General features: G+C 45.5%; 1 protein-coding gene and 1 long non-coding RNA gene across 6 annotated transcripts in view; one reads left to right on the top strand and one right to left on the bottom strand.

The window, feature by feature from the left end:
• LOC309530923 overlaps positions 1-16,477 on the bottom strand; it is a 38,305-nt gene extending 21,828 nt beyond the window's left edge. The window contains exons 1-2 of one of the 4 annotated variants that reach the window (XR_014218950.1): positions 16,342-16,477; positions 15,344-15,431 (exon numbers count right to left, since the gene is read on the bottom strand). This is a non-coding gene — a long non-coding RNA (uncharacterized lncRNA). Of the gene's footprint in view, positions 1-15,343; positions 15,432-15,943; positions 16,199-16,252; positions 16,317-16,341 lie in introns of those variants that run through there. The other 3 variants (XR_014218951.1, XR_014218952.1, XR_014218953.1) reach the window with 3 other exon arrangements.
• Positions 13,318-25,575, top strand: LOC309530903 (inosine-uridine preferring nucleoside hydrolase-like). 2 transcript variants are annotated; one of them, XM_082220152.1, is made up of 6 exons: positions 13,318-13,413; positions 19,361-19,551; positions 21,701-21,880; positions 23,451-23,562; positions 24,385-24,521; positions 25,020-25,575. In XM_082220152.1, exons 2-6 carry the CDS (start codon positions 19,372-19,374, stop codon positions 25,368-25,370), a joined length of 960 nt encoding a protein of 319 aa, XP_082076278.1. In that variant the 5' UTR covers positions 13,318-13,413; positions 19,361-19,371; the 3' UTR covers positions 25,371-25,575. The 2 variants fall into 2 exon arrangements, with proteins under 2 accessions (XP_082076278.1, XP_082076279.1); XM_082220153.1 differs by lacking the exon at positions 13,318-13,413 and adding an exon at positions 16,353-16,459.
• Positions 25,576-26,743: the final 1,168 nt, after the last annotated feature.

Here is a 26,743-nt window from a genome sequence, read left to right as displayed (position 1 = left end):
TAGTTTAAACTATGGTTCACTGAAACAAGTCTGGCCAAAATAATAGTTTATGATACAGTGGTACCTCAGGTTAAGTACTTAATTCGTTCCGGAGGTCCGTTCTTAACCTGAAATTGATCTTAACCTGAAGCACCACTTTAGCTAACGGGGCCTCCTGCTGCTGCAGTGCCGCAGGAGCACGATTTCTGTTCTCATCCTGAAGCAAAGTTCTTAACCCGAGGTAATATTTCTGAGATAGCGGAGTCTGTAACCGGAATTGTATGTAACCCGAGGTACCACTGTACTGGCTTGTCTCAACAAATCTTAGTTTAAGCTAACCATTTATCCCTTTCGGACAGAACAATAAACTGCTGGTTGTTAAAGACAGGAAGTGGAAGTTTCCAAGCTACTCCTCAAACTTCTGTTTAAGGCAGGAAGTTGATGCATCTCTTCTCCTCCTTGGGCTACCCTGGAGGAGGAGCACATGAAAGAGGAGATAGGAGTGTATCAGTTTGAGAGACACTGCTGCTTGTTCACATAATGCTAAATTGTGGTTCAGAATTATGTCTGAACTGGACCATTGTCTTCCAATGGGAGATGTCCATATGAAAAGCCGCTATTAACAAAACTACCCTTTAGAAAGACACTTATGAATATTAATTGATTGCACCAGTACAAAAAGCAAATGTGTGAATAATGCTTAAGGTAGAATAATACAGTCTTCTGTTGATATGTGACCAGCAGCAAAACAAAAGTGAAATTAAGCACTGATTTTTTAAAATCATGTCATGCTTAATCTTCTGTAGAGTTGTTTAATCCAGTATATAATAGCCATTATAACATTTTCATACTAAGACTGTAACCCAGAACAAACATCTACACTTTTAAAGTCTACTGAAATTAGTGGTGTTTATGTATAATAACTATGTTTAGGATCATGGGCCCTGTAATGGAAATGGGAAATGTGGTTCAGTTATTCTCCACAAAATAAGAAACCGGTATACATGGGACATTTTCCAATTTTGTGTTACTTCTCCCAGCTATTTATATTTGCACTTTAATTTCGCAAAGGTTTTCATTGTTTATTTTAGGCCTACAGACATTTGTTATACTATTTGCTTTTTGCAGTTTGATGGCTTAGCTGTGTTGTTACATGTGCTAGTCATGATTTTGCACTAATCATGATTTTGGTGAACTAGTCTTTTATCGCTGTTTCAGCCTTGTTTGCAGTTTCAGTGTTGTGAATGCTATGTAACATGTTTAACCTCGGAACTCTGCACCAAGTGTAAACGTTTTTGGTCCATGTTGAAACTGTACTATTGGGAAAACTCATCCTGATATAGCATAAATGTGCATTATTTTGTATTTATTTTATGTTCACCACTCAGTGTATTTTTTGTACATATTAATCATGTACTTAAACACTTAAGTTATTATTTTTCAGCTTTGGAGGAAGGGCTACTGAAAAGATTTCAGTAATTTAATGATTCTCTAAAACTTTGGCAAGCAATGTTTTTAGAAAACAACACACAGAATACTGTCAGCCATCTCTTGGAGCCATAGGGTGTATTTCCCCATTCTTTTAATGGGAAAGGGAAGCTGAAACTTTAGGCCAGATTGGCTAGTATAAATGTTCAGGATCAGATTTCTAGCTATTTTTAGCTATGCCCCCTCTAAATAACAGTGAGCCTTTATTTTACATGCCTACTTGAATTACACTACGGAAAATTGTTTGTTTTTACAATGCTTCATTCACTTTGGTGAGGCTCTGTGGATAGAAATGCATTATCTAGCATTGCAATACTTATATGAAGAATTTCCAAACTCCTCATATGTGTCCTTTGAACCCCTCACTTTTTTAAGATACCAAGCTATAGTACTGCATTAATTATAGGAAAGGGATTCAATATTCTGATTATCCTTGGGTTGTTTGCAATATGTAGAACAACTTTGTCCATGTAATATTTTATAAAGACAATTTGACATATGCATAGATAGGATTCCATTGAGGACAAACTGAATAGAGCTTAATGAAAAATGGAAAACTCTGAAAACATAAATCCATATTAGGAAACTTCATTTAATTGTTTTATTTGAGTGGCAGATTGCACAGAAAAGGCATTCTTAAGGAATACTATAACATGAAGTTCTAACTAATTTTTTTTAGTACATTTTAGAAATGAAACCTACTAAAGGGGTATAAAAGAAACTGCTGCTAAGTCTGTTTGTCTCTGTTCTATTAAAACACCCACAGCACAGTTGCCTTTTGGGTTTCATTTATGTATGTAGAGCTATTGTAAAAAAGAGCACTGTTTTTGTCTCAACACAGTTGTATTTGCCAAGCTTGGTGCATTGAAAAGTTTATTTTATTTATTTGTTTTGGGGCAGTATTAATATACCATAAACATATGATTACTGTTTTATATAGTCAATTCTTCCAATCCATGTATGCTGTAAATGTGCTAGTCTTTAGGGATAAAATAATAATAAAGAACTGACAAGAATGCTGAGATTAGTATTTTTGTTTCATTAAAAAAAAAGATAAAATACATTGCAACGTTCAAGGCTTTAGGACCTCTATTATATTATACTTTCTAGGGTTTTCCTACTAGCAGGGGTGTCTGGATTTTCTGGGCCCAGTACACTGTATCTGGACTGGGACCTCTGACCACTTGCAAAAGAGGATGCAAATTTGCATGCAACTTGCATGTGCAAATCTATGTTCTCTTTTTGCAGATGGAGGGTCCCAAAATATAACTTCTAGGGGGTACAACCAACCTGGAAAGATGCATCCTGGTTGCTAGGAAAAAGCAACACATATTCCAAGGGCAGCGGGCCTGGATAGATCCGTTGGTTACGGCAAACCAACCAGATGGCCAGGGTATATATAAAATAATTATTAATCCATGGAGGTCCTAAAAGACTGCAGTTTTCCCCATCCCTTTTCCTATTTCTGTCGCCTAGTATCCAAACAACTCACTCATCAATCGCAGCTCTGACTTTGCATCAATCGCAGCTCTGACTTTGCTCAAAGGCTAAATACATGGGTGGAAATTTCAGAGAAATTGCTTAGATGTGTACCTTCTTTCATCCGTCCGTCCCCCCCTTTTTTTCTTTTAATGAAAGTATGGTCACCTGCTAGTGTGGGTTCAGTACATCAGTATCCCTATACCTCTCTCTCAGTGTAACTGCCTACAAGCGGTTGCATTTTGTTTTAAATTTTTATTTAAAGATTTGTTTTTATTGTTGATAAAGGTGGTCCTACTATTGTGCCTTTATTTATTAATAAGGACAAATAGACATTTTATTTTTTATCAGTATATATAGGGCCAAATCTTTGTGTGGCTTACAATGAATATAAGCTAAAGATGCTGTTTGGTACAATATATTGCAGAGATGGTATAGAATGATTTATAATTTAAGGGATTTGAAATTTAGGATATAAGGCCATACATTTTATGTTTATCAAACAGCAGCCTCCCCCACCCCCCACCAAAAAAAGCAAACCACTTCTGAAATTAAGGGAACTCGGTGTTACATAGTATATGACAAGGGGTTGCTGATCTAATAAACTAAGGGGGAGTAAAAAAAAGTCCACTGGTATACCAAGCCTTTGGTCCTGCATAAAGTATTATTTATATAGCACTAGCAAGATGTATGGCTATGGCAGTGCTCATGGTCTTACAATCAAAAATTTGACATGGAGCTCACTTTAACACAAACCAGGAAAGAATGTGATTTTGGGTACACATACTTAAGACTTGATTACAGGCTTAGTTGTAATGTGGCATGGTAACCAGGGGGCTAAACCAAAGGCTTCGTATAAGTGGATTTTGAGGATGCAGGCCAGCATAGGGGAAGGGGGTGGAATCTTCTGAAGGAGCAGAAAACCTCTGGATAGCTGAAGGGGTGACAATGGAGGACCGAAAGCCACAAACATGGACATATATGAGGGGCTGTGTCTCTGTCCACTGCTCACCAACCCACTGCCATTCTACCCATATTAACCCCCTTCCCATGCAACTATTAAGCTCACTTTTCACTTTCCCAAACCACTTTCTAAAGTCACTTTCCTGTTCCACAGCCCTGCTTTGTACCCATTTTCACGCACACATCCCTGGTAACTCCCTGCATCTTCCTCCTTCCACACATTGCAACTACTAAGCACCCTTTTCATTTTCTGCCAAGTTATGAAGCCATCATCCCCTTCTATTCTTCAGATGCTGTCATGATCATGGCTTTCATGTTCAGCCCCCATTCCTATGACTTCTATTGCCCCCTTTTGTTGCAAGCCCCTTTGCACCCCCAATTTCCCCTTCACTCCTTTTTCCCTTCACCCTCCTCCTTACTTTTCTCAACTCACCTCTGCACACAGACCACCCCCATTTCCATCCTGATCCTCCTATACTGCAGTCCCCTTTGCGCACATACCCCAAGCTGATATATGTTACTGTATCTTTAAGATGAATAGAAGAGCAAGTCTGCCAGTTAGCTTATTCAGCTATGGGCCCAGTTGTTAGATGTTGTACATATATGGATGTTTGCTTGTTAATTAAACATCCCTTCTAAATTACACACTGAATCTGGAAATTCATGTTGAAAACAACAAATGATATCAGAAGTGGGGGGGAAATACATTGCAGAAAGGTACTATGGTACATTTGAGGGCTTGACATTCTTTCTCACACATGAGGCAGCTGAGGAATGGAAGAGGGAGAAGTCTTAAGTACAATGAAGGGAGTGATGCTGAAAGAAAAACACTGCTGTAAACAATGGCAGACTTTGAATAAAGTGTTCCCATTCTTATTCAAAGTCACTATTGTCTTTTTCATGCAGTTTGTCCATTAACTTTGCTAACTCTGCAATGGGAATAGGAACTCTTTACAATATATTTGCAGAAACAACAGAAAGAAATGGTCTCGTTGGCAGGATTTAAATAAACATCTACAACTTTATTTACAGAGAACAAGAAGTATAACAATGTGATAACATAATACTGTATATAAACAGCAGAATGTATCATTTGATGTAATAAACCAGAAATGGTAATTGAGAGAAATCAACAGGGAGGGGGGGGAATGGAAAATGTATGTTCAGCAATGATATTGAATACTTGTTTTGAGAAAAGAAAATCAATATTTTTTTTAAAAAAAAACTTTGAATAAAGTGGGGGTAGGAAAATATTGAGAGGAAAATGGTACAGAACTTTGATGAGGCACTACAAATTCTCCAATGGGGACTGCACTATGAGGTTTTTACATTATTATTGCATAGATAAGAACGAAATGACCAAGCAACAAGAGATGTGAATGATCTTGGCAAGAGAGTGCTGGATGAGGAAACCAAGATGAGAGAATGGAAGGACAGCAATGAGAAAGTTACCGCAGTCTAGGCAACAGATGAACTGAGGGTTGGACTCCAAGTGTTAAACTCCCATTTGGGACCTAAAACATGTCAAAGCCTTTAAACAGCTCACAAAACAGCCGTCACTCAAAAGAAAGAAAAAGTCTCTACACGATAAACTGAAACACCAGATTATCTAAGGGAACATATCTATATTCCATTGGAACAAATCTGAGAGAAAGCAGAGTTTATTTTTTAATGAACAAAATATAATCCTAATCCAAAAAAGAAAGTGACGGTAAGATAAATATACCAAGGCAAGGAATTCAAGAAAAATTGATGTCAAAGTAGTTCACTAAACAATGCTCTAATCAGGCAATGAGCTGCTCAACAGGAATGCTGGCTAGCTATTTGGAAAATCCATTTTATACACATTTCTGGACACAGAGAACTGTCTGACTTTGCTTGCATGTATGGCTTTTAATAAAAACATGAAAGATAAACATTATATTTCCAATGGCAGATATCCTGTGCAGGTGATACCAAAAGCCATAGGATTTTATGACAGCACACAGAGAAAGTGCATAAAGAAAGAACAGGTCCCTGAGGGATGCCAACTGAGACAGGGAAGGCAGAGGAAGTCTCCCTATGGTTATATTGAAGAATCAATTAGACAGGTAGCTCTTTTTTACCTAGCCAAGGTAAATACCAGGATTCCATGCTGTCAGGGGTTCAGGAGCAGAGGCAAGGGCAAGGGAGGAAACAGAGAGCGAGGGGGAGGAGGCAGAAGAAAGGATGAGTGATGACGACGACCCGAGATCTCCGAGTCTTTCCAGTGAATCAGAAGATTCACAGAAAGGAGCACCAGTGGCCAGGGCAAGGGGGGAGCCTAGGGGGACACCCCAGGAGGAAAGGGCCAGAGGGGGCTCAGAGGGGAGCAGTTGGAAATCGGGACCAGCGTCACCAACAGAGAGCAGGGGAGAGGAAGGGCGTCAGGTATCAAGCGCTGGCAGCTCACAACAGGAGGGAGGGCACGAGTCAGGAGTGGCCACACCTCCATCGGGGAGCGAAGAAACGGTCAGACGGAAAGTGGAAGGTTGGGCGCGCGCGCCAAGTTCAAATACACAGGAAGGTGGCGCAGTAAGCAGCCCGGAAAGGGAGCCAGGTCCTAAAGCCCGGCGCAAGGAGACAGAAGGGTCCGGGGGGTCAGCGTCAGAAGAGTCCCGGAAGGAAGAGACCACGGGGGGCAGAGGGACCCAGAGAAGAACGGTCAGGCGGAAAAGGTGGAGTAAGGCTAGGATATTAAGTTGGTGTACAGGAGGCGGGGACCCAGACAGAGCTTCGCCGGTCTAACCCATAAGACGTAGAGCTGCACGCAGCAGCTGGAGAATGGAAACTGTAACTCAATAAAGACTTTTACAAAGTGATTGCTGGCTAGCGTGATCCTCTGTGAGCTAGGATCTGGAAGCAGCTCTGACAGTAAGCTCTGTCTGGCGTTGTGGGCATCTACAGCCTCGTGGACAGAGGAGAAGGAGGGTGCCTGCGACTCAGCTCACGTACGGCAGACAATATGACGGCCGAACAGCAGATAGGAGAACTCAGAGAAGCAGTGACACATCTGAATGCCGAAATACTTGCATCCAGGAAGAGAGAGGAGGACGCAGCTGCCGCCTACAGGGATCTCCAGGTCAGGTTGGAAGTGCTTACGAAGCAAGGGGAACTGACACCCAAACGGGAGGGGATTGGATTGGGAAGAAGAACAGGCGGTCTAGTCTCTCACTTCGATGGGAATTTACAAATGTACCCCAACTTTAGAGCAGATGTACAGTGTGCGCTGCAACTGCTGGACAAAGACTTTAGAGATGAGCAAGAGAAGGTGGGATTTATCATGTCCCATTTGCATGGAGATGCGAAAGCATGGCTGCGCAATTTGTGGAGGGATAAGGATCCAGCGCTCCAAACCGCGGATGCCTTTATTAAAGCGATGGATGGGTGTTTTTTATCAAGCATAGACGTGGATCTTGCCCGGAAGGAGGTGCATGGGCTGAAGCAAGGGAGGGCCAGCGTAAGACAGTACCATGCCCGCTTTTTTGCATTAGTCAGTGCCTTGGAATGGGACAGAGATTCAGCTCCAGTCAGAGATCTATTTTGGGAAGGCTTGAACAGTGCGGTTAAAGACGAAATTGCAAGGGGGGAGAGACCCCGGACCACGCAGGAGGTCGTTCAGAGGGCGCTGGCGGTGGGAGTGCGGCTGGAGGAACGTCCATGGAGCAGGGACGAAGGACGTGGAGGGCGCGAACCAGCGAGAGGGTTCTCCTTCGTTCCCAGGGAAGCTGCGCGTGCGCAATCCACACCTCCGCCAGGAGGGGGAGCGGAACCTATGGAGGTTGGAGGTGCCGGGGCTCAGTCAGCAAACAGAGCCCTAGCACCGGGAGCAGTCAAGGCGAAGCCTCCTAGAGGGAACAGGAAGTGTTACATCTGCGAAAGTCCGCAGCACCTGGCGAAAGAGTGTCCCCAGAGGCTCCACAAGCACACTGCAGTCTCAGCAATGGTAACTGCAGCAACTCAGCAAGGGGAACCACAGCAGGGAAACGACGGAGTCTGGCTGGAGAGAGGGGCACTGGGGCCCAGCCAGACGTGTCAGTGAAGCAGTCCCCAGAGATTTTGCAGCCCACAGACCCCCTCCCACCCAAACCAGTGGTGAGGCTCACCGCCTCGCTCCAGCTACCCAATGGACTCACCATGGACGTGCCAATCACCATTGACTCAGGAAGCAATGCAGACTTTATAGGGCAGGACTTTGTCGATAAACACGCTATACAGCTGCTGCCTGCCACGCTGCCCCTGCAGGTCGTCACAGTGGATGGCAGGGAGCTGCTAGGGGGGCAGGTGGTGAAGCAAACGCCACCAATGGTGATGCGACTTGGAAATCACAGGGAAATCATCAGTTTTAATGTCACCAGACTGTCGGACACGCCTATTGTCTTAGGCATGAGTTGGCTGGACAGACACAGTCCGACGTTGGCTTGGTACCAGCGGCAGCTAGTCTTTGGCTCCTCATACTGCGCTGAACACTGCATCCTGCCCCGGCAGGAGGGAGAGGAGGAGGAAGCGCAGCTGCAGCTGGGGACGCTGCAAGCAATCCCCCACAAATACGCGGGATTTTTGGAGGTCTTCTGCGAGAAGGAAGCGGATAAGCTACCCCCCCACAGGTCATATGACTGCAAGATTGACCTACTGCCAGGGGCGGCGCTGCCCAAAGGGAAGCTGTATTCCATGTCTGAGGACGAACTACAGGAACTCAAGGAGTTCATAGATCATAATTTGGAGCGCGGCTTCATCCGGGAGTCCAAGGCGGTGGGAGGCAGTCCTGTATTCTTTGTGAAGAAGAAGGACACGCCCCAAAAAAGACTTGTAGTGGACTACCGGATCTTGAACAGTGTGACCAAGCCATCGGACTTCCCCATGCCCAGGATCGACGACCTCCTCGCGACGGTACGCAAGGGTCGCGTGTTCACCAAGTTGGACCTGCGTGGGGCGTACAACCTCATTCGCATGCGGGAGGGTGATGAGTGGAAGACAGCCATGTTCACGCCCCTGGGCACCTACGAATACAGGGTTATGCCTTTTGGATTGCAAAATGGCTCTCACTGTTTTCAAGCTTTCATGCATCACGTGCTGGCGGGGCTCCTCTACAAGACGTGCGTCTGCTTCTTGGATGACATCCTGATATTTTCTGAGTCCCAGCAGGATCACGACAGACACGTCAAGGAAGTGCTGAGCAGACTACAGCAGCATAGGCTTTACGCCAAGCTGGAAAAATGCCAGTTCGACGTGACGGAGGTGGATTTCCTGGGCTACAGGTTGTCAGACAAGGGGCTCGCCATGGACAGCGCCAAGGTTCATGCCGTGTTGGACTGGAAGAGCCCGCGCAACCGGAAGGAGGTCCAGCGGTTTGTTGGCTTTGCGAACTTCTATCGCAAGTTTATCAAGGGGTTCACTATGCAAACGGCGGCCATCACAGACACGCTCAGTTCCAAGAAGAAGAAGTTCATCTGGACGGAGCAGGCGGAGCAGTCCTTTCAGGCACTCAAGCGTCTCTTCGCGTCGGAAGAACAGCTACTGCATGTCAACCCCAGCAGGCCAATGAGGGTGGAGACGGACGCATCAGACAGAGCCGTGGGAGCAGGCCTGTTGCAGCAAGACCCGCAGGGGGCCTGGAGGCCGGGCGCGTTTTACTCCAGGAAGCTCAGCAAGTCTGAACAGAACTACACCATCTGGGACAGGGAGTTGCTTGCCATTCATGCAGCTTTCAAGGCGTGGAGGCACTTCCTGATCGGCGCCAAGCACACGGTGCAGGTCTGCACGGACCACAAGAATCTGGAGCACTGGCGCACGGCGCAGTTCCTGAACCAGAGGCAGATACGTTGGGCCGAATTCTTTGCGAACTTCGACTTCCGAATAGAGTATGTCCTGGGGGACACCAACGTCATGGCGGATGCCCTATCCCGTAAACCACAGTACCTGGAGGAGGCGACGCCAGCGGCTGCCATGCACATCTTCGCACCGACGGTGTGGGCGTGCGCTTCGGCGACAGTTGACCTGGATGCGGTGAGGAGAGCGCTGCAGGACGACACCTTCACGCGAGCCAAGATGGCAGAGGCGCAAAGGGGCAAGGCGGCGACCGGCGAGTTCCAAGTTCGCGATGGATTACTCCTCCGTAAAGGGGCCATCTATGTGCCGGGGGACGATCTTCGCACCAAGGTACTGCAGCAGCTGCACGACGCACCCACTGCCGGGCACTTTGGCAAGGAGAAGACGATAGAATTAGTCGCCAGGGACTTCTGGTGGCCCAGAATGAGAGGGGAGGTCGCGGACTACGTGGCGAGGTGCGACACCTGCCAGAGGGCCAAACCAGTACACAGACCGCCGGCGGGACTGCTGGAACCGCTGCAACCCCCGTGCGAAACGTGGGAGAGAGTGGCCCTGGACTTTGTCACGGATCTGCCCAGCTCGAGGGGCAAGACGGCAGTGCTAGTGGTGGTGGACTTGTTCTCCAAGATGGCACATTTCATCCCGTGTGCGAAGGTGGCCACGGCGGAACAAACCGCCAAACTGTTCATAGATCACGTGTTCAGGGTTCACGGTCTGCCGCGGTCTATACTGTCCGACCGGGGGCGGCAGTTCATCTCGAACTTCTGGCAGAAGCTGATGAGCTTCCTGAACGTCAAGATCAACCTGGCTTCGGCTAGACACCCGCAGACCAACGGGCAAGCGGAGCGGGTCAATGCCATCATGCAGCAGTACCTGCGATGTTATGCGAATCAACAGCCTGCGACGTGGGTGGATTACCTGCCTCTCGCCGAGTTCGCCTACAACAACACGAAGCACGTGTCCACGGGGGTCACGCCGTTCTTCGCCAACAACGGGAGGCACCCCAGAACCTTCCTGGGACTGGAAAGAATGGGGGAGGGGGAGCCGCAGACAGCAGATGCGTTCGCGTCGGAGTTGCAGGAGGTCCACGATCAGCTTCGGCGGCACCTGGAGCTGGCTAAGCACGCCTACAAGGTACAAGCGGACAAACACAGGAGGGTTGGCGAAGAGATCCGCGTGGGCGACTGGGTATGGTTGGCAGCCCACGCAGTTCCGGCCAGGTCGTTAGCGAAGAAGAAACTAGGGCATAAACAACTGGGGCCCTACCAAGTCGAAGAGCAGGTCAACCCGGTGGCTTTCAGGCTGGCGCTTCCGGAGGATTCCAGGATGCATCCGGTGTTCCACAGATCGGTGCTCACTCCCTACAAGGCACCTCACAGGTTTCAGGAACCAGGAACGGCACCAAGTCCGCTCCGAGAGAGAACTGAACAAGGGGGAGTGGCACAGGGGGAGCGCATCAACGAAGTCACAGAGATTTTGGACTCTAGATGGGGGGAAGAGGGGGTGGAATACCTTCTCGCCAAGGAGGGCACCCCGGCCAGTGCTAACAGCTGTGTGCCGGGCTACGCTTTAGACGAACCTCTGCTCAAAGAAGAGTTTCATGCCCTCTTCCCACACAGGCCCATGCCAGCAGACTTTTTCGACGACTGGCTTTTCACGCCCACGCTTTCAGCCAGCACGTTCCGGGGGTTCGACTCGGACGAGGAACCGACACGCGACGCACGTTCCCCGGAGGGGTCACCCTCGGGATCTGCCTCAGAACCTTCGTATTGGTGGGACGATAGACCAGAGGAGCAGTGGCGCAGGAAGTGGCTGGAGGGTCCAGGCCGAGCAACGCCCCCAGGAGGAAGCGAGGGAGAGACGGACATGGACGTATTCGGGGACGACCCGGGTTTCGAGCACGGCGGCACAGAGATGGAAGCGGAAGTGACCGTCGTCGACGAGAGCAGGGAGGAAGAACCGGAAGACTTCAGATGGAGGCCCGCCACGGGAAGCGAACTGTATCCGACATTCGTCCCCATGACACGGCAGCACCCAGCTCCCGCACCGGAAAGAGGGGAGGGGGGAAGAGGGGGCTTCGAGGGGGGGATGGATGTCAGGGGTTCAGGAGCAGAGGCAAGGGCAAGGGAGGAAACAGAGAGCGAGGGGGAGGAGGCAGAAGAAAGGATGAGTGATGACGATGACCCGAGATCTCCGAGTCTTTCCAGTGAATCAGAAGATTCACAGAAAGGAGCACCAGTGGCCAGGGCAAGGGGGGAGCCTAGGGGGACACCCCAGGAGGAAAGGGCCAGAGGGGGCTCAGAGGGGAGCAGTTGGAAATCGGGACCAGCGTCACCAACAGAGAGCAGGGGAGAGGAAGGGCGTCAGGTATCAAGCGCTGGCAGCTCACAACAGGAGGGAGGGCACGAGTCAGGAGTGGCCACACCTCCATCGGGGAGCGAAGAAACGGTCAGACGGAAAGTGGAAGGTTGGGCGCGCGCGCCAAGTTCAAATACACAGGAAGGTGGCGCAGTAAGCAGCCCGGAAAGGGAGCCAGGTCCTAAAGCCCGGCGCAAGGAGACAGAAGGGTCCGGGGGGTCAGCGTCAGAAGAGTCCCGGAAGGAAGAGACCACGGGGGGCAGAGGGACCCAGAGAAGAACGGTCAGGCGGAAAAGGTGGAGTAAGGCTAGGATATTAAGTTGGTGTACAGGAGGCGGGGACCCAGACAGAGCTTCGCCGGTCTAACCCATAAGACGTAGAGCTGCACGCAGCAGCTGGAGAATGGAAACTGTAACTCAATAAAGACTTTTACAAAGTGATTGCTGGCTAGCGTGATCCTCTGTGAGCTAGGATCTGGAAGCAGCTCTGACACATGCGTTTTCTGTTGCAGAATATCTAATGCCTCTACATATTTTTCTTTGCCCTTCTGAGTAATAAAATATAACTTTCTAGAAGAGTGTGGACAGTTGCCTATCTATTTTGACAGGGTTAAGTGCTAAAATGGAGCAAGCCTCCTTCTCATACTACCAAGCTTGGGCAACTAATAAAGTTGTACTAATAGACTTTGCCCTATTGATTGACTTCATATCAGATCCGTTAACTAGTCATACCCTTAGTTCTTCTAAGTGTTTTGCTTCTTGGGTGCTGTAAGGAGTCCATGAGATCATATATTCCTGATTTCCCCCCCCTTTTTTTTTTGCTTTTAGACCCCATCTACACTATACATTTAAAGAAGTATTATGCCACTTTAAACAATCATGGTTTCCTGCACATAACCCTGGGAACTGTAGTTTCTTACTAGGAGACCCCCTTCCCCTCAAAAATCTACAGTTTCCAGAGTCCCCTGGGAAGAAGGATTGCTTATTAAACAACTGGAAATACTACTCTCACACACACTGATCTATAGTGCAATGCTTTCAGTGCCAAATCAGGAAATCCAGTAATGGATATCCAATAGAGCATGTAGTTTGGCCCTAAGACTATTTATTAATTTTGAGTGATTTATATCATCACTTCTCTCCAATTGTTGAGGAGACCTAATATAACACTACTGTTTATTATGTGAGTGGTAAATATTAACTTACAAGCCCTTATAAAATGTGTTAGCTCAGGTCAAGTTCCACTGGGTTAGAAGGTAGCAATCAAACATCAGCCTGAAAAGAATTTCACCAATACCAGGTAAGAACACACATTTTAAGTTTAGCTTTCGGGAGGGGAAAAAAAGATAATGTGCTGAGCAGAGTGGGTGGGAAAGAGAAAAAACACTTGACTGTTACACAGTACCATATGTCATTATGTGGATCTGATGCCTGGTTTGTATCACCAATTATATAATTTTCAGTTTAAGTGTGTTTGATAGAGCTCTGAGGCAAAAAAAATTTTAAAAAAATAATTCATGAAGAAAACGCATGGAATGCAACAATAATAGTAATAATTCAACCATAATAAACTGTGGAGTATATCGTTTCTGGGCTTTATAAGCTCCCAGATTAATATTACATCCTAAAATATAGAGGTATTGTAATACTACTGTCAGCTATTAATAGGTCATGTTCTCCCTAAACAAAGAACTGTAATATGGGAAAGTAGTGAATGAACCAAGATATAATTTTGTGTGTGCTGCAGAATCAGCTTTGAAGGTGGGTTATTTATATCTCTAGGAAATCTCATTACACATACATTTAACCCAAGAAAATGAGTAATACAGGAAACTTAGATGGCTTTAGAATACACTTTGTCAGCTATACCATCAAGACAAAAGCTCGGGCAGATTTCAGATGTGTTTATTTAAATATTTTATTAACTAGCTTTCATAAAAATATCCCAAGGCAATTCACAATAAAACAATAAAATAAACACAACAGCAACAAAGATAGGATAAACTCAATACGCAGGTATTAATAGCCAGCAAATCTAGAATAAAAAGTATTTAGCAAGTGCTAAACACCCAAAACATGAGGTATTTGCCTTATCTCTGAGAGATGATCGTTCTATAGGCTGGGCACCACAACAAGAGGGACCTCTGCAGGTTGCAATGCAACCAGGAAGACCTCATTGGAAGATCTGAATGACCAGATATACTGTTATTTATATTGGGATCTTAAAGGCACTTGACGACAGTTTCTGACACCAGCCTATTTTAGCAGTTGCTTTTACCTTCAGGCCAAATTCCCTAAACCTCCACCCCAGCCAAATACACCCACAGCCCTGGAGAACCAATGGGTATAATCTGCCTCTGAAACCCTAAGCTCCTTTGGTTGTACTTCTGATTCCTTGGACAGTTTAGCCAATTTAAAAAAACCCACTTGTATCATGCTCTTCTGTTAAGATTTTTATATAGGGCAGCTTCTCAGACCAATTCATCCACCAGCTCCCTTCTCCTTATCTTCACCAGATGTGTAGTAATAACAGAGTATTAATATTCAGGCCTTAGCTTTTCTCCTCACACTACCTTCCTCAACTCCTCTGTCAAAGTTCAACTGTCCTTAACCAACAGTTAATGTCCAACCATAAAACTGCTGGACAATTGGAGTCTGCTCCCATCCAGACCAATCAGAAAGAAGTTACCTGACCAAGGAGCTGCCCAATAAATTCTTCCAGAGATCATCTCTCCCCCCAGAACCTATCACCAAGCAGCTACTGTTTAATTTATTATTATTATTTATTATTATATTTGTATACAGTCTGTATACACACACACACCTGTAGTTCTCAATGTGGTTCACAACATCAAAATACAAGATAAAAACACAATAAAAACAAAAACACAAACCACAATAACACCCCTCCCCCCCACAAACATTTAAAAGGGTACAGGATGTTAATCAGCCCAAGGCCTGGTTGAAGAGGAACATTTTTGCCTGGTGCCTAAAGGTGTATAATAGGCTTGCAACACACACAATAACGACACAAACATCAAACTTCAACAATCACAGAGGTCACATAATATTTTTTGCTTTCAGCGCAAGCATGTCATTTTGCAAAGGGGCAGGGTAGCCATGGAGCTAATAATGACTCGTAAGCTACTTTGCTGTATTTCAGCACAAAAAAGGGAGTGTGGCAAAAGGAGGGACACACTGACAAACAAAGGTGCCCAGGTATTACTCACCTGCAGGAATCTGGTGGCTGCTTTTACTTCTAGTAGCATTCTGGGGTGCCAGTGGTGGGTCAAAGATGGAATATGTTCTCTACAGCATCTAATTTAAAAGAAAAGAATCATTTCAGGAGTCTAGAGTCTGTTCTATGAACATAGCCCTACAATTTGGAAATATGCCACTCATCTTCCCGCAATTCAAAAAAAAAGGCACGCAACTTCAAGATAAGGCATGGCTGATACTTCCTTTCCATAGTGCATGCTTTCTGCGATCCCCTGTATGGGACAGCTGCATATATTCCTGCATTGCAGGGGGGCTGGACTAGATGACCCTCGGGGTCCCTTCCAACTCTCTCTAATTCTAACTTCGGGTTGGCACGCCCTGAAGAGGAGTGTGCTGCAGCAGCAACTCTGGAAACATGGACTCAACATGGGCTGTGGCGGGGACGGAATGATCACGAATTAAAAAATGGAGAAAGTTCCTCACATTTCACAGATATAGCTTCTGGCTGAACAAGCTGCTCATTATTACTCACGAAGCTACAGGTGCTGCTTCCATTATTACATTTGCAACCTACCGCCCCCCCCCCCCCAGCGCAAGGGGACAAAGATAACCACCTGCACCTTAGGCTTCAGGCCACGACCGTCGTCCCAATTGAGACCCCCACCCCACCCCGGCTGCCGCCAGCAACACACACAGGCATAATAATAATAATAATTTATTTGTACCCCGCCCATCTGGCTGGGTTTTCCCAGCCACTCTGGGCGGCTTCCACAAAGTCCAAAAATACACTAAGATGTCACACATTAAAAACTTCCCTGAACAGGGAAGACCTCGACGGTCCGCCCCCCCCCCCTCTCCTCCACCCCAGGCTATGCGTTTTCAGCCCCTATCCCTCCTCCCCACGGCGAAAAAGCCGTTACGCGTTGAGGCGAGCGCTTGCCTTCCGCAGCTTAGGCCGCGGCTGCCATAGCAACGGCGCCGACCACCCTCCCTCCCCTGTCCCTCTCACCTCGCGCGAACTCGTGGACGAAGCGGCTCCTGATTGGCCAGCTTGCCTCTCTGGGAGCAGCGGGAGGCCTTTCGGCGCGCGGCAACGAGAGTGAACCGCGGCCGCTCTCTCACTGCAGGTAGGAGGCGAGGGCGGGGGGGGGCCGTAAAAGAGAGGAGCCCGCTATTCATTGGAGGGTCGGGGGAGAAAGAGCCCGCCCCCGACGTTGCTCCCTGCAGCCGGGTTGGAAGGAAGGTGGGCCTGGCCACGTGCTCGCTCGCTCGCTCGCTCACACCTGCAGGCTGTTTAATTTATTGGCATGCAGGCGGCCAGGTTTTCCCGCTCTGGGACGTTTTGTCCAAATGTTTGTCCTGGCTTTTGCTTTTTAACCCACTCACGTCTGCCCCCACCCCCAAAATAAAATCCCCATCATTTTACAGAAAAAAGTATTTTTTTTTCTGTAAAGCAATATTTGTAACCGAGTTTGCTAAAGTAGATCTTGTCAGAAATGAACGACGGATTTTTAAAAACCAGCTAAACGCAAAATACCGTATCTTTAAAGACCATAACCAACTTGTCTCAATTATATATTGCTTTATACTGCATCGTGGTCAATTTCCACGTTATCTCTGCCGTTGTTGCATTTTGCCCTGATGCCGTGCAACAGTTGCATAAGAGGCAGAAAATCCATTAAGTACAGTTACTCCCTGTAATCTTCGTCCTCGTCATCATTGTTACTGCGGTACTTTAAGCTGTTTGCTTCTTTCTCAAGGAGATGTGCTCAAAGCAGCATTGCAACAACAGGAATGTGTATTAACCCAGCGTCGTTATTACAATAACTGCAGAATATTGTTGCAGCTTAGATCAGTGTTTCCCAACCTTTTTTGGGCAAAGGCACACTTGTTTCATGAAAAAAATCTCGAGGCACACCACCATTACAGCCCGTGACGTCAGCGCGCAGCGTCACGCCGGGAGGGACATGAATTGCTAGCAAATTACATAATCACCTCCTTGAGGGCTGACTCATCTTCTCCGAAGGCAGAACCCCATTAATTAACAGCACAGACTCACACCATAGCCAAGACGAGGGGGGAAAACCTCAGTCATGCACAGTCATGCACATGTGGGGGCTAAATGAGGACGAAGACCGGGCAGAGAGCAGGGTTCAAATCACCCCACCTGGCCAGGACAATCCCTGGGTGCTCCCTTGGGCCACTCGCCTGACCCACCTCACAGGGCTGTTGTTGCGAGGATAACACGGGGAGAACCACGCGCGCCCCCGGGAGCTCCTTGGAGGAGAAAGCGGGTGATGAATGCAATGCACGAAATATATGAGAGGCGACCAGGTTTTGCAGGTGAGGGGCCCCCGCCAGCCTCCGCTTCCAACACCCGGCACAACGATGCCGAAGTTTCCCCCCGGGCTCGGCTCGGGGAGCAGAGCTGCTCCCCCCTTCGCCCTCCCGGCTCTCTCTGCCGCCCACTGGGGGCCCCCCTCACCTGCCAAGTCCGGAGCGCCGGTGGAAGTTGCATGCATGCATGCAGGGCACCGCGTTGCCATTGCATTGCACTGCACTCCATGCAACGCCTGCACGCATGCATTGCCTTGCACGCCTGCCAAGGGGTCTCCCCGCGGTCCGATGCGTCCCCTCCGGCGCAGATGCAGCATTGCAAAAATAACCCCCCCCCCCGACGCAGCCCTACCTGGGGGGCAGCCTCCGCCTCTGCCGCTCCGCCTCCGCGGGGATCCCCGGGCTCCATCCTGCCGCCCGATCTCCGCGGGGGCGCAGGCAGGCTGCGCGGGGTCTGCGCGGAAGAGCCCCTGCCCGCCCGGCCGCCGCCGCCGCGCTCATTCCATGGCCGGGAGAAGAGCGCTTCAAACAAAACGCCCGGCCCGCCAGGCCACGCTGGGAAACGTAGTTCGCACACCCCGCGCGGGCGCGGAGCCCAAGGGTGAGGGGACTACGGATCCTGGCAGCCCCCGCGCCGGGGACGGAGGGGGAGAGGCCGGGTGCAGGGATGGAGGGACGGGTGGGCGAGCGAGTGAGTGAGTGGCAGCCGCCAAGCCTTGGCCGAGAGCCAGGAAGGGCCTCCCCGGAGGAGGAGGAGGAGGAGGGAGGCGCAGAGCGGGAGGGAGGGAGGGAACCCCAGGGGTCATCTAGTGACGGCGCCCCAATCGAAAATTTGACTTTTTAAAAAAAAAAATCTTTCAAATTTTTTAATTTTTCCCGCGGCACACCAGGCAACATCTCGCGACACACTAGTGTGCCGCGGAACAGTGGTTGGGAAACACTGGCTTAGATAATGAAACAAATTGTTCATGACGTACGTTTTGCAGACTAGAAACCACCCTTCAGTTGCATGGAAGGTTTTCTCAAATTGGCAGGTGCACAAAGTTGGAGAGAGAATCTCAGTAAGCTCTGGATCTCATCTCCATTCTGTCTTGGGGTTATTTTTGTGTTCTTTCCTTTGTCTGTTGTATATATTGCTTCTCTCTTTATTGCATAACTAAAAATGTAATTTGAAAAACTAAAAAAAGATCCAGTAATAGTCACCTGTTCATTCATTCAGTTCACTTCAAAACAGAGCACAGTTATGATGGGGGAAAGCTGCACTCCTGGAATTCTACTGATTATGCATCCTCTAAAGCATAGAATCCTATTGGACAAAGTGTAAAACCTAAGCGCCTCTCGTGGTGACAGTGAATGAAGTCCAAGCATTTTTGCACTTGTGATAAGCTGACAACCACCATACATTTAGAGACAGCTGTCCAATATTTAGCTTTTTGCCAAGTGGACTAGTGTTGGTTGTGATCCTGTTGCTGCCCTGGTTTAAGTGTGGAGTGAAGATGATAGAGGCATTTGGTGTCTCACTTGTTTTCCCCATGCCCTTGAGCGTAATACACCAGAGAGGAGGGGTAGTAGATCTTCCTAAGTATGTTTTGTGTGCATGAGCATCCCTCTGTTACCACAGTTCCACTGGTCTGGTGGTCAATATGATACAAAGCTTGTCTATTTAAATTATTTGTTTTACTTTTTCATAGGCATTTCTAAAATGAAGAAACTTCTGCTGGTTGATGTTGATTGTGGTGTCGATGATGCTCAAGCTATTATGATGGCCCTGGCATCTCCCAATGTCGAAGTCCTGGGGATTACTTGCTGTTATGGAAACAGCATCTTGGAAAATATATGTAAAAATGTACTTCGTGTGTTACATATTTGTAACAAGCTTGAGGTAATCTGTTCCTGCTGAATAATCTTTCAAACAAATTTTGCATTATGATGTCATGATGTGGTATTCATAAATGAGACACAGATAAGTTGATCTTATGCATACTGTACTTGCTTCCAAGTAGTGTCTATTTTTTACACATAATGGCAATCACTGAGAACATTTGGTTGAGCCAACTGGCTTCAACCAGAAGCCACACGTTGAATTTTCCTAGTCCCATGGTGTAGAATACTCATCCACCAGAGATTCAGTAAACATCAACTGCTAATTTTCAGGTATCTCTTGAAAACCTTTTTATGCTGGCAGGCCTTTTCAGGCGATTAAACTTTTTCAAGATGAATCAGTCAATTTATGATTCTTCTGCATTGTTTTATTATAGTATCTTGTGGTGGTTGTTTTTTTGTTGCCATATAAATTGTTGCACACTGCCTTGATATTTTATATGAACAGGTGGTTTATCAGTATTATTATTCATAAATAAATAAATGTGGTTGCATCTGTGATCTTAAAGATTGCAGCTGCTTCTCTTAATGGTTTACTGCCTTCTATTCATAGTGATCCATGTGGCTATTACAAAAAACATGCATGACTACCTGGATGTGGGTAGGTCTGTATTTCATTGTTTGCAGTGGACGTTATTACCAAGTAAATGGGATCAGGGTTTCAATGTAAGGAGGCATCCTTAATGTACTTACTTTGTTCCATCCCATTAAAATTAATGGAGCTTGTTTGCAACAGAATTTTAAGATTTTAAATGTGATTAGGATTGTGGTACAGAAAGTAAACAGAAGTGGCCATCATGAGCAGGGGAGTTCTGTGCATCAGTTCCCTAAACGTAAGACAGGAGACATATGTTCCTTTCCACAGATTCCTTGGATTCAAGATTAGCTCTTGTCATTCCTTCTGTTCTGATGTAAAGTGGGCTTCCAATATGAGAAGGATTAAAAACAACAACAACCCCTTAGACACTTATTTCCCTAGTCTGATATAAAGATAGATCTCAGTTGCGTAAAAAAGAAAATAAAAAGTGCTTGCCAAATGCATGTGGGTAAAGGCAAAGAATGAATGCTAATAATTGCGCATGACAGTAAGATCTAATTAAGCCTTGTCAAAGAAAATGCAAAAGGGTCTTATCATCATTTAATTACTACTGTTTTGTTTTAAAAAGCTATGGATGCTTGCATGAGATATCGTAGGATATCAGACAGCCCCACAATATCCCAGAACTGGCATGCCAAGAGGGCCTTCCCACCCAGCAGCAAGGCAGAGAACTTCAAAGCTCTTTTTGCACATGGTCCACTTGGGTTACTGGTGTGAAAATAGTTTTTTAAAGCTCTCTGCCTTGCTTGGGGGGCAAGGCCTGCTCAGCTTGTCAGCTCTGGAAGGCTAGGGATGCTCACACAGGAGCAGTTCCAAGATGACAGTTTGAGTACACGTGTTTTTGCTTATATGGAACCCCTCACATAATATGTGATCATATAGTGCGTGTGTGTGTGTGTGTGTGAGAGAGAGAGAGAGAGAGAGTAAAATTGACACCTGCAACTCTATAATTTGTAGTACAGCATTCACAGGCAGGACTGAAGCTGGTTTGGATAAGAACAGATAAAAGTTTAGTAATCCATAAGAAACGATGGGATAGATACAGGATAGATATGGATTGTGGCTGATGTCGTGTGTACACCACTTTCCAAACCCACAGTGGAGCATACTGGATGCGGAGTAAATGGGAGTGTGTACACAGCCTTAGTCACAGTTTGGCCTAAGCCCAACCCCTGCAGATTAACTAGATAAAGGTAAAGGGACCCTTGACCATTAGGTCCAGTCGTGGCCAACTCTGGGGTTGCCGCGCTCATCTCGCTTTATTGGCCGAGGGAGCTGGCATACGGCTTCTGGGTCATGTGGCCAGCATGACTAAGCCACTTCTGGCGAACCAGAGCAGTGCACGGAAACACCATTTACCTTCCCGCCAGAGCGATACCTATTTATCTACTTGCACTTTGATGTACTTTCAAACTGCTAGGTTGGCAGGAGCTGGGACTAGCAGATTAACTAGTTGGCAATAAAAGCTATTTGACATCTGTATTTCATTTTGGCGGCATCAATGGTTTTTGTCTTAAAATTAAAATCACATGGTTGTCATTATCTTGCATAGATTCCAGTTTATCCTGGTGCCTCATCTCCGATACTTGGTGGACCTGTGGAAGGGGCAGATTATCATGGAAAAGATGGACTGGGTGATGTTCCAGATCCCAAAGCTCCAGGATTAGAGCTTCTGCAGAAAGAACATGCTGTGCTTGCAATGTTAAGAATAGTCAATGAACGACCGGGTCAGGTGAAATGATATAAAATTAATTCAGCTCCTCCCTAGTGTATTTTACTATTCAAAGTAGACATGGATCCAAAAGCATGTGGATTCATATAAAAAGTTAGCAGGATCCTTTCCAGAGGGCAGTTGGCAGTAGATCACTCTGTGTGAGAGGTGATCATCTATGTGTTAGTGTTATGTAGTGTTTTTGCATTGTATTGTATTGTCCTTTTTTGTAGTGTTTAAATTGTTGGAAAAGCAATAAATATTATATAAAAGAAAAAAAAAAGATAGGTGATCATCTAGATACAGCACACTCTGATATCTTTTAAGTGTTTTTTCTCTCTCATATATCAGTGCTTTGGAGGTTTAGCTTCTCTAAAGTTCCTTGGTCTTCACAACCCTTTCAAAAATAAAAATGCCCCTTACAGACTGAGTGAACTGCACTGTTTCCCATCACATTTCATTTCTACACGACACACTGGTTTCCTTAAATTCAATTAACTATATTTTAAATACTGTACTCTTATCCACTTCCCTTCTTTCATAGTTCCCTTCATGCATAGTTAGCAGTTATGTATGCATAGTTACCCCTTGCCCCTTCTGTGGCGGATATTTACATTTTTAGAATATATATACCGGAATGTGTGTGTGTGTGTGTGTGTGTTAGTGACAGATCTAGTTTGGTCCTAAGAATCATCCCTGTGGGTGAAGATGGGCCAAGAGGAAATGGATTTTATTTGGTAAGGAGAGGAAAGGAGTACATGGGTTCAGGTATTGGTGGTGTGGGTGGGTAAGAAATGGCTAGAGGAAAGAGACTATATGGCTCTGCAGGGAAAACCATACATAATAAATTTAGCACAGGGGCTGTATAGTGGTGGACATGTGGACTCACTAAAAGGAATTTCGATAGTATTTTGCTCCTTCTGTCACCAATGCTTCTGCAGCGATGACGATTGTTTGTATAATTTGTGTACAGCTTAGTATTTCCTTAGAAATACAACCCTAACCCCTCCCTTGGAGCCCCAGCTGTGTTGTTATTGCTAGTGAAAATGCTGCTGCTAATAATACTTAACATACTGGGCTTTGCGAGCGTTCAGTGCATTTAGCAGACATGAACTCATCTCCGGCTTCTGTGGCTGAAGAGGGTGGTGGCACCATCCTCATGTTGTGGAAGAGCGAGATTTCCCGTCCTCGCCATAGCAATGACACTTCATGGGAACTGTAGCTCCATACAGAGACCTGATCAAGCAGACTCCCTTCAAAACGGGCAAGAAGTATGCAAACAAGGTGCTCTGTGTCATCGGGCATTGACATAGCGTGCCTGATTCTCCTTAAAATTTAGCACTGGTCATAACAGCTTCCTATGTGCATATGAGATCATGGGTGTGCGCTGTTTGAACTGGGATTTCTCAACTCATAGTTCCTTATTTGGTATTATTGTACGGTTGTCAGCTGCCCAGAAAAAGATATAGCCCTGACCAGGTCTTTTTCCTGGAGCTCAGCGGGGACTATTTAACTACAGAGGGGTTGTCAACACAAGACAGCACAACTATTAAATAAGTCACTTCAATGAATTGTTGTGTATGTTTTATAGGTTTCTCTAGTTGCTACTGGTCCCTTGACCAATTTAGCGCTGGCCGTGAAAATGGACCCAACATTTCCTAAGAAACTAAAAAATGTGTTCATCATGGGAGGAAATATCGAAGGTAAATGACTTCAAGAGGGCTTGTTAGGCATGTTTGTATGTAATTGTTTTCTCTCTTAATATTTCACAAGTGAGCTGCTTTTTAAAGAATATTATTGCCTGCAGAACACTGTGTTTCAGTGTTTTGCAACAAGAAGTTATGTTGAGTCATCATTCAAGTACTTATTTTGTCTTAGTTGATTGTTACCTTGATGGTTCAGCAATTGAATTTGCAAGAAATCCTCCTGATTATTCTTGAAGACAGCATACTTTTCTTTTGTGTGAGAATTTTGTTGCCTACTTTGGAGACATATGAAATAACTATGCATTAGTCCATACTTCCAGTTGTTCCATGCCTAGAAAGCATGGGTCCAAGCAGTTTCCCACTTGTCCCTTGTTTTCTCCACGTGGGGTCTCAGTGGTTTTGCATTTGCCTTGCAGCTTCCCCATGGAAAACATGCTCTTTTTTTTTAATTGGGCATTAGAGACTCCTCCAAGTGTGATTGTGCTCCTTCCAGTATCTGAACGCAGGAAATGTAGCTCCAAAGGAAATCGCTGGGTCTCCCTGCCTTGTTTCGTGCCTTTGCTTGAAGCAGACCATTCCATCACATGAATTCCACATTCTTCCGGCCTCTTCTGTCTCTCTGACTGCGCCTTTTTAAGATTGGTGCAATTTATGTGTTTGTATGGGCTTTTTGTTCACATATTACATGTTTGGCGGCGGGGGTGGAATTGTCCTGCACCTGTGGCAAATAACAAAGAGCTGTTGTATAGGAAGCAGCTGTTAGAAACTGAATGAATTGTCCCACAGAAAGCTAAAGTAGCTCTTTTTTGTTTCTATTAGCCAGAGGAAATACTACAGTCTGTGGAGAATTCAATTTTGCAACAGACCCAGAAGCTGCTTACATTGTCTTAAATGAGTACACCTGCCCAACTTACATTGCATCATGGGAGTTCACATGTTCCTGCCCACTATCCTGGGTAAGGTATTAATGATCTGTTAATATCTAGGCAAGTGTTTTAGCTTGATCACGTGGCAGCAATCCTATATGTAGTTACCTGGAAGTAAGCCCCATTGAACTCAATGGTTCTCATTTCTGAGTAGACATGTATAGGATTGCATCTGGGTTGTATCCAGCATTAGTCCTGTTTAGAATAGACCCACTGAAATAAGTGACCATGAGTAACTTAGGTCCATCAGTTTCAATGGGTCTGCCCTGAACGTGACTTAGTTGGTAACTGATTTTTAAAAAACTAAATCGAATATGACAAGTCTATTTTATATAAAGAAATCTATCATCCTCATGACTATATATCCATCGGGAGCTAAAATGATTAATTCTTGCCACTGTGAATTCCCTGTGGAACATTACTGATGTCAAGGTCAATAATGTTTATTCTGGAGTTTTTACTTAACTTTTTATGCAGTTGAATAGTTCTCTTTTTTAAAAAAAGCCCAAACTGTTATTTACTTTGCAGGAATTCTACCATGAATGGGTTAACCAGAAAACTGAGAAAGCTATGTTCATGAAGAAAATATTTTCTCATTCTTTTGAATTCTCAAAAATCTTGGGGGAAAATCCAGGTGAAAAAGAATGGCGGTCAGGGTTTGTTCCATGTGATTCCTATGCTATGGCAGCTGCCATCGAAGATAATTTTGTAACAGAATACACAGCAATTGGTGTAACTGTTGAGCTCAAAGGTTCACTAACAAGAGGAATGATGGTAGTGGACTGGAGTAACAAACTGAACAAGGAGAACAAAGCTTTCATAATGAAAAATTGTGATTTAGGGAAGTTCCAGTCACTTCTGCTAGCTGCTTTAAAATAATAATAATTTGTATTGTTATAAGGACTTACTGAAGTTCCTTCCTCAAGCATACATATAATGGGCATCCTGATTTCTGGGGCTGCTATCCAGTCAGGTTTTGTTGCAATACCTAAAATTACATTGAGATTATTGATTTTTTTATTTTTTTAAAAAACACACCAATCAAGTGGTATATTAATTACATGACAACAAAAACAAACAAAAACCAGAAGCCACATCACCAAGGGGTTTTCAGCCTCCTTTACTAGCACAGAACATATAGCTGGAAGAGGGTGAAAGATACCCATCCTCTGGGAGTCCCAAGATTTGGCTCTAAAATAGCTCATTTCATGACATTGGCCTGCATTTGAAGAGTGAGCTGATGGCATCATGCAGGGAGCTAAGCCAGTTGCATAGCCAGAGCAATATTAGGTTGGTAGGCATCAACACTGCTGCCATTTGTATTGCCTCTATTGCTGAAAAAAATCTTGTGAAAGGTCCAAATTGAACTTGCACCACTGAGAGAGAATCCATAGGACTTAAGACATCTCGCGAGTTACCTCAGAATGTTAAAGACCCATGTTGTCTGGTAGACTGAAATAGATGCTTAGTTATTTAATATTGATTTATCTGCAAAGAACGGGCAAAAATTATATTAGGGAGTAGTGAAATTAGTATACACACGTTGAGCACAATCTAGAGAAAAACAAGCATGGTTTTAGAATTACTTTCACGGAATAAATTTGCCATTAGATCCAATAATGTTTACGTTAACTTTCAGAAAGCGCACACCAATTATTTTACACGAGATTTTTTTGTGTAATAGCCACATAGAATAAACTACGTGAAATGCTGGAAAGTTTTGTTAATTTAGAGGCACAAGGGGGAAATAAATTACATGAATATGCTACATCAGCATTGACAGAAGGAAAGTACAGTCATACCTTGGGTTACAGATGCTTCAGGTTGTGTTTTTTCGGTTTGCGGACCACCGAAACACGGAAGTACCGGAATTGCTCTTTGTGCATGCACAGATGCGCCGCTGCAGGTTGCACACACTGCGGGTTGTAAGAGTGCATCCCGCACGGATCACGTTCGCCACCCGAGCGTCCACTGTAATGCTGTAATCATTATGTTCATGTGTACAGAATTCTTTGAATCAGTTAAATTAATAAACCACATCTACAGATCTGATTAATAGAATCAATTTATTGTAGAAAATATTGAACTAAGTCTGTATATGCGTGTGTGTTCATGCACATACACACACACACACATTTTAAAACATTTAATAAAATACTATTAAAAAAATTGAAAAGTGCACTCCACTTTCTTTAGATTGTACCTGTGAATCATAATAACTCTGCTAGCTTTTGTGCCATTTGTTTGGGGCA

The sequence above is a fragment of the Podarcis vaucheri genome (genome assembly GCF_965113315.1).
Source record: "Podarcis vaucheri genome assembly, chromosome: 4".
Classification (NCBI taxonomy): Eukaryota; Metazoa; Chordata; class Lepidosauria; order Squamata; family Lacertidae; genus Podarcis; species Podarcis vaucheri.
The sequence above is the reverse complement of the archived record's forward strand: the minus strand, read 5'-3'. Positions and strand labels throughout refer to the sequence as shown.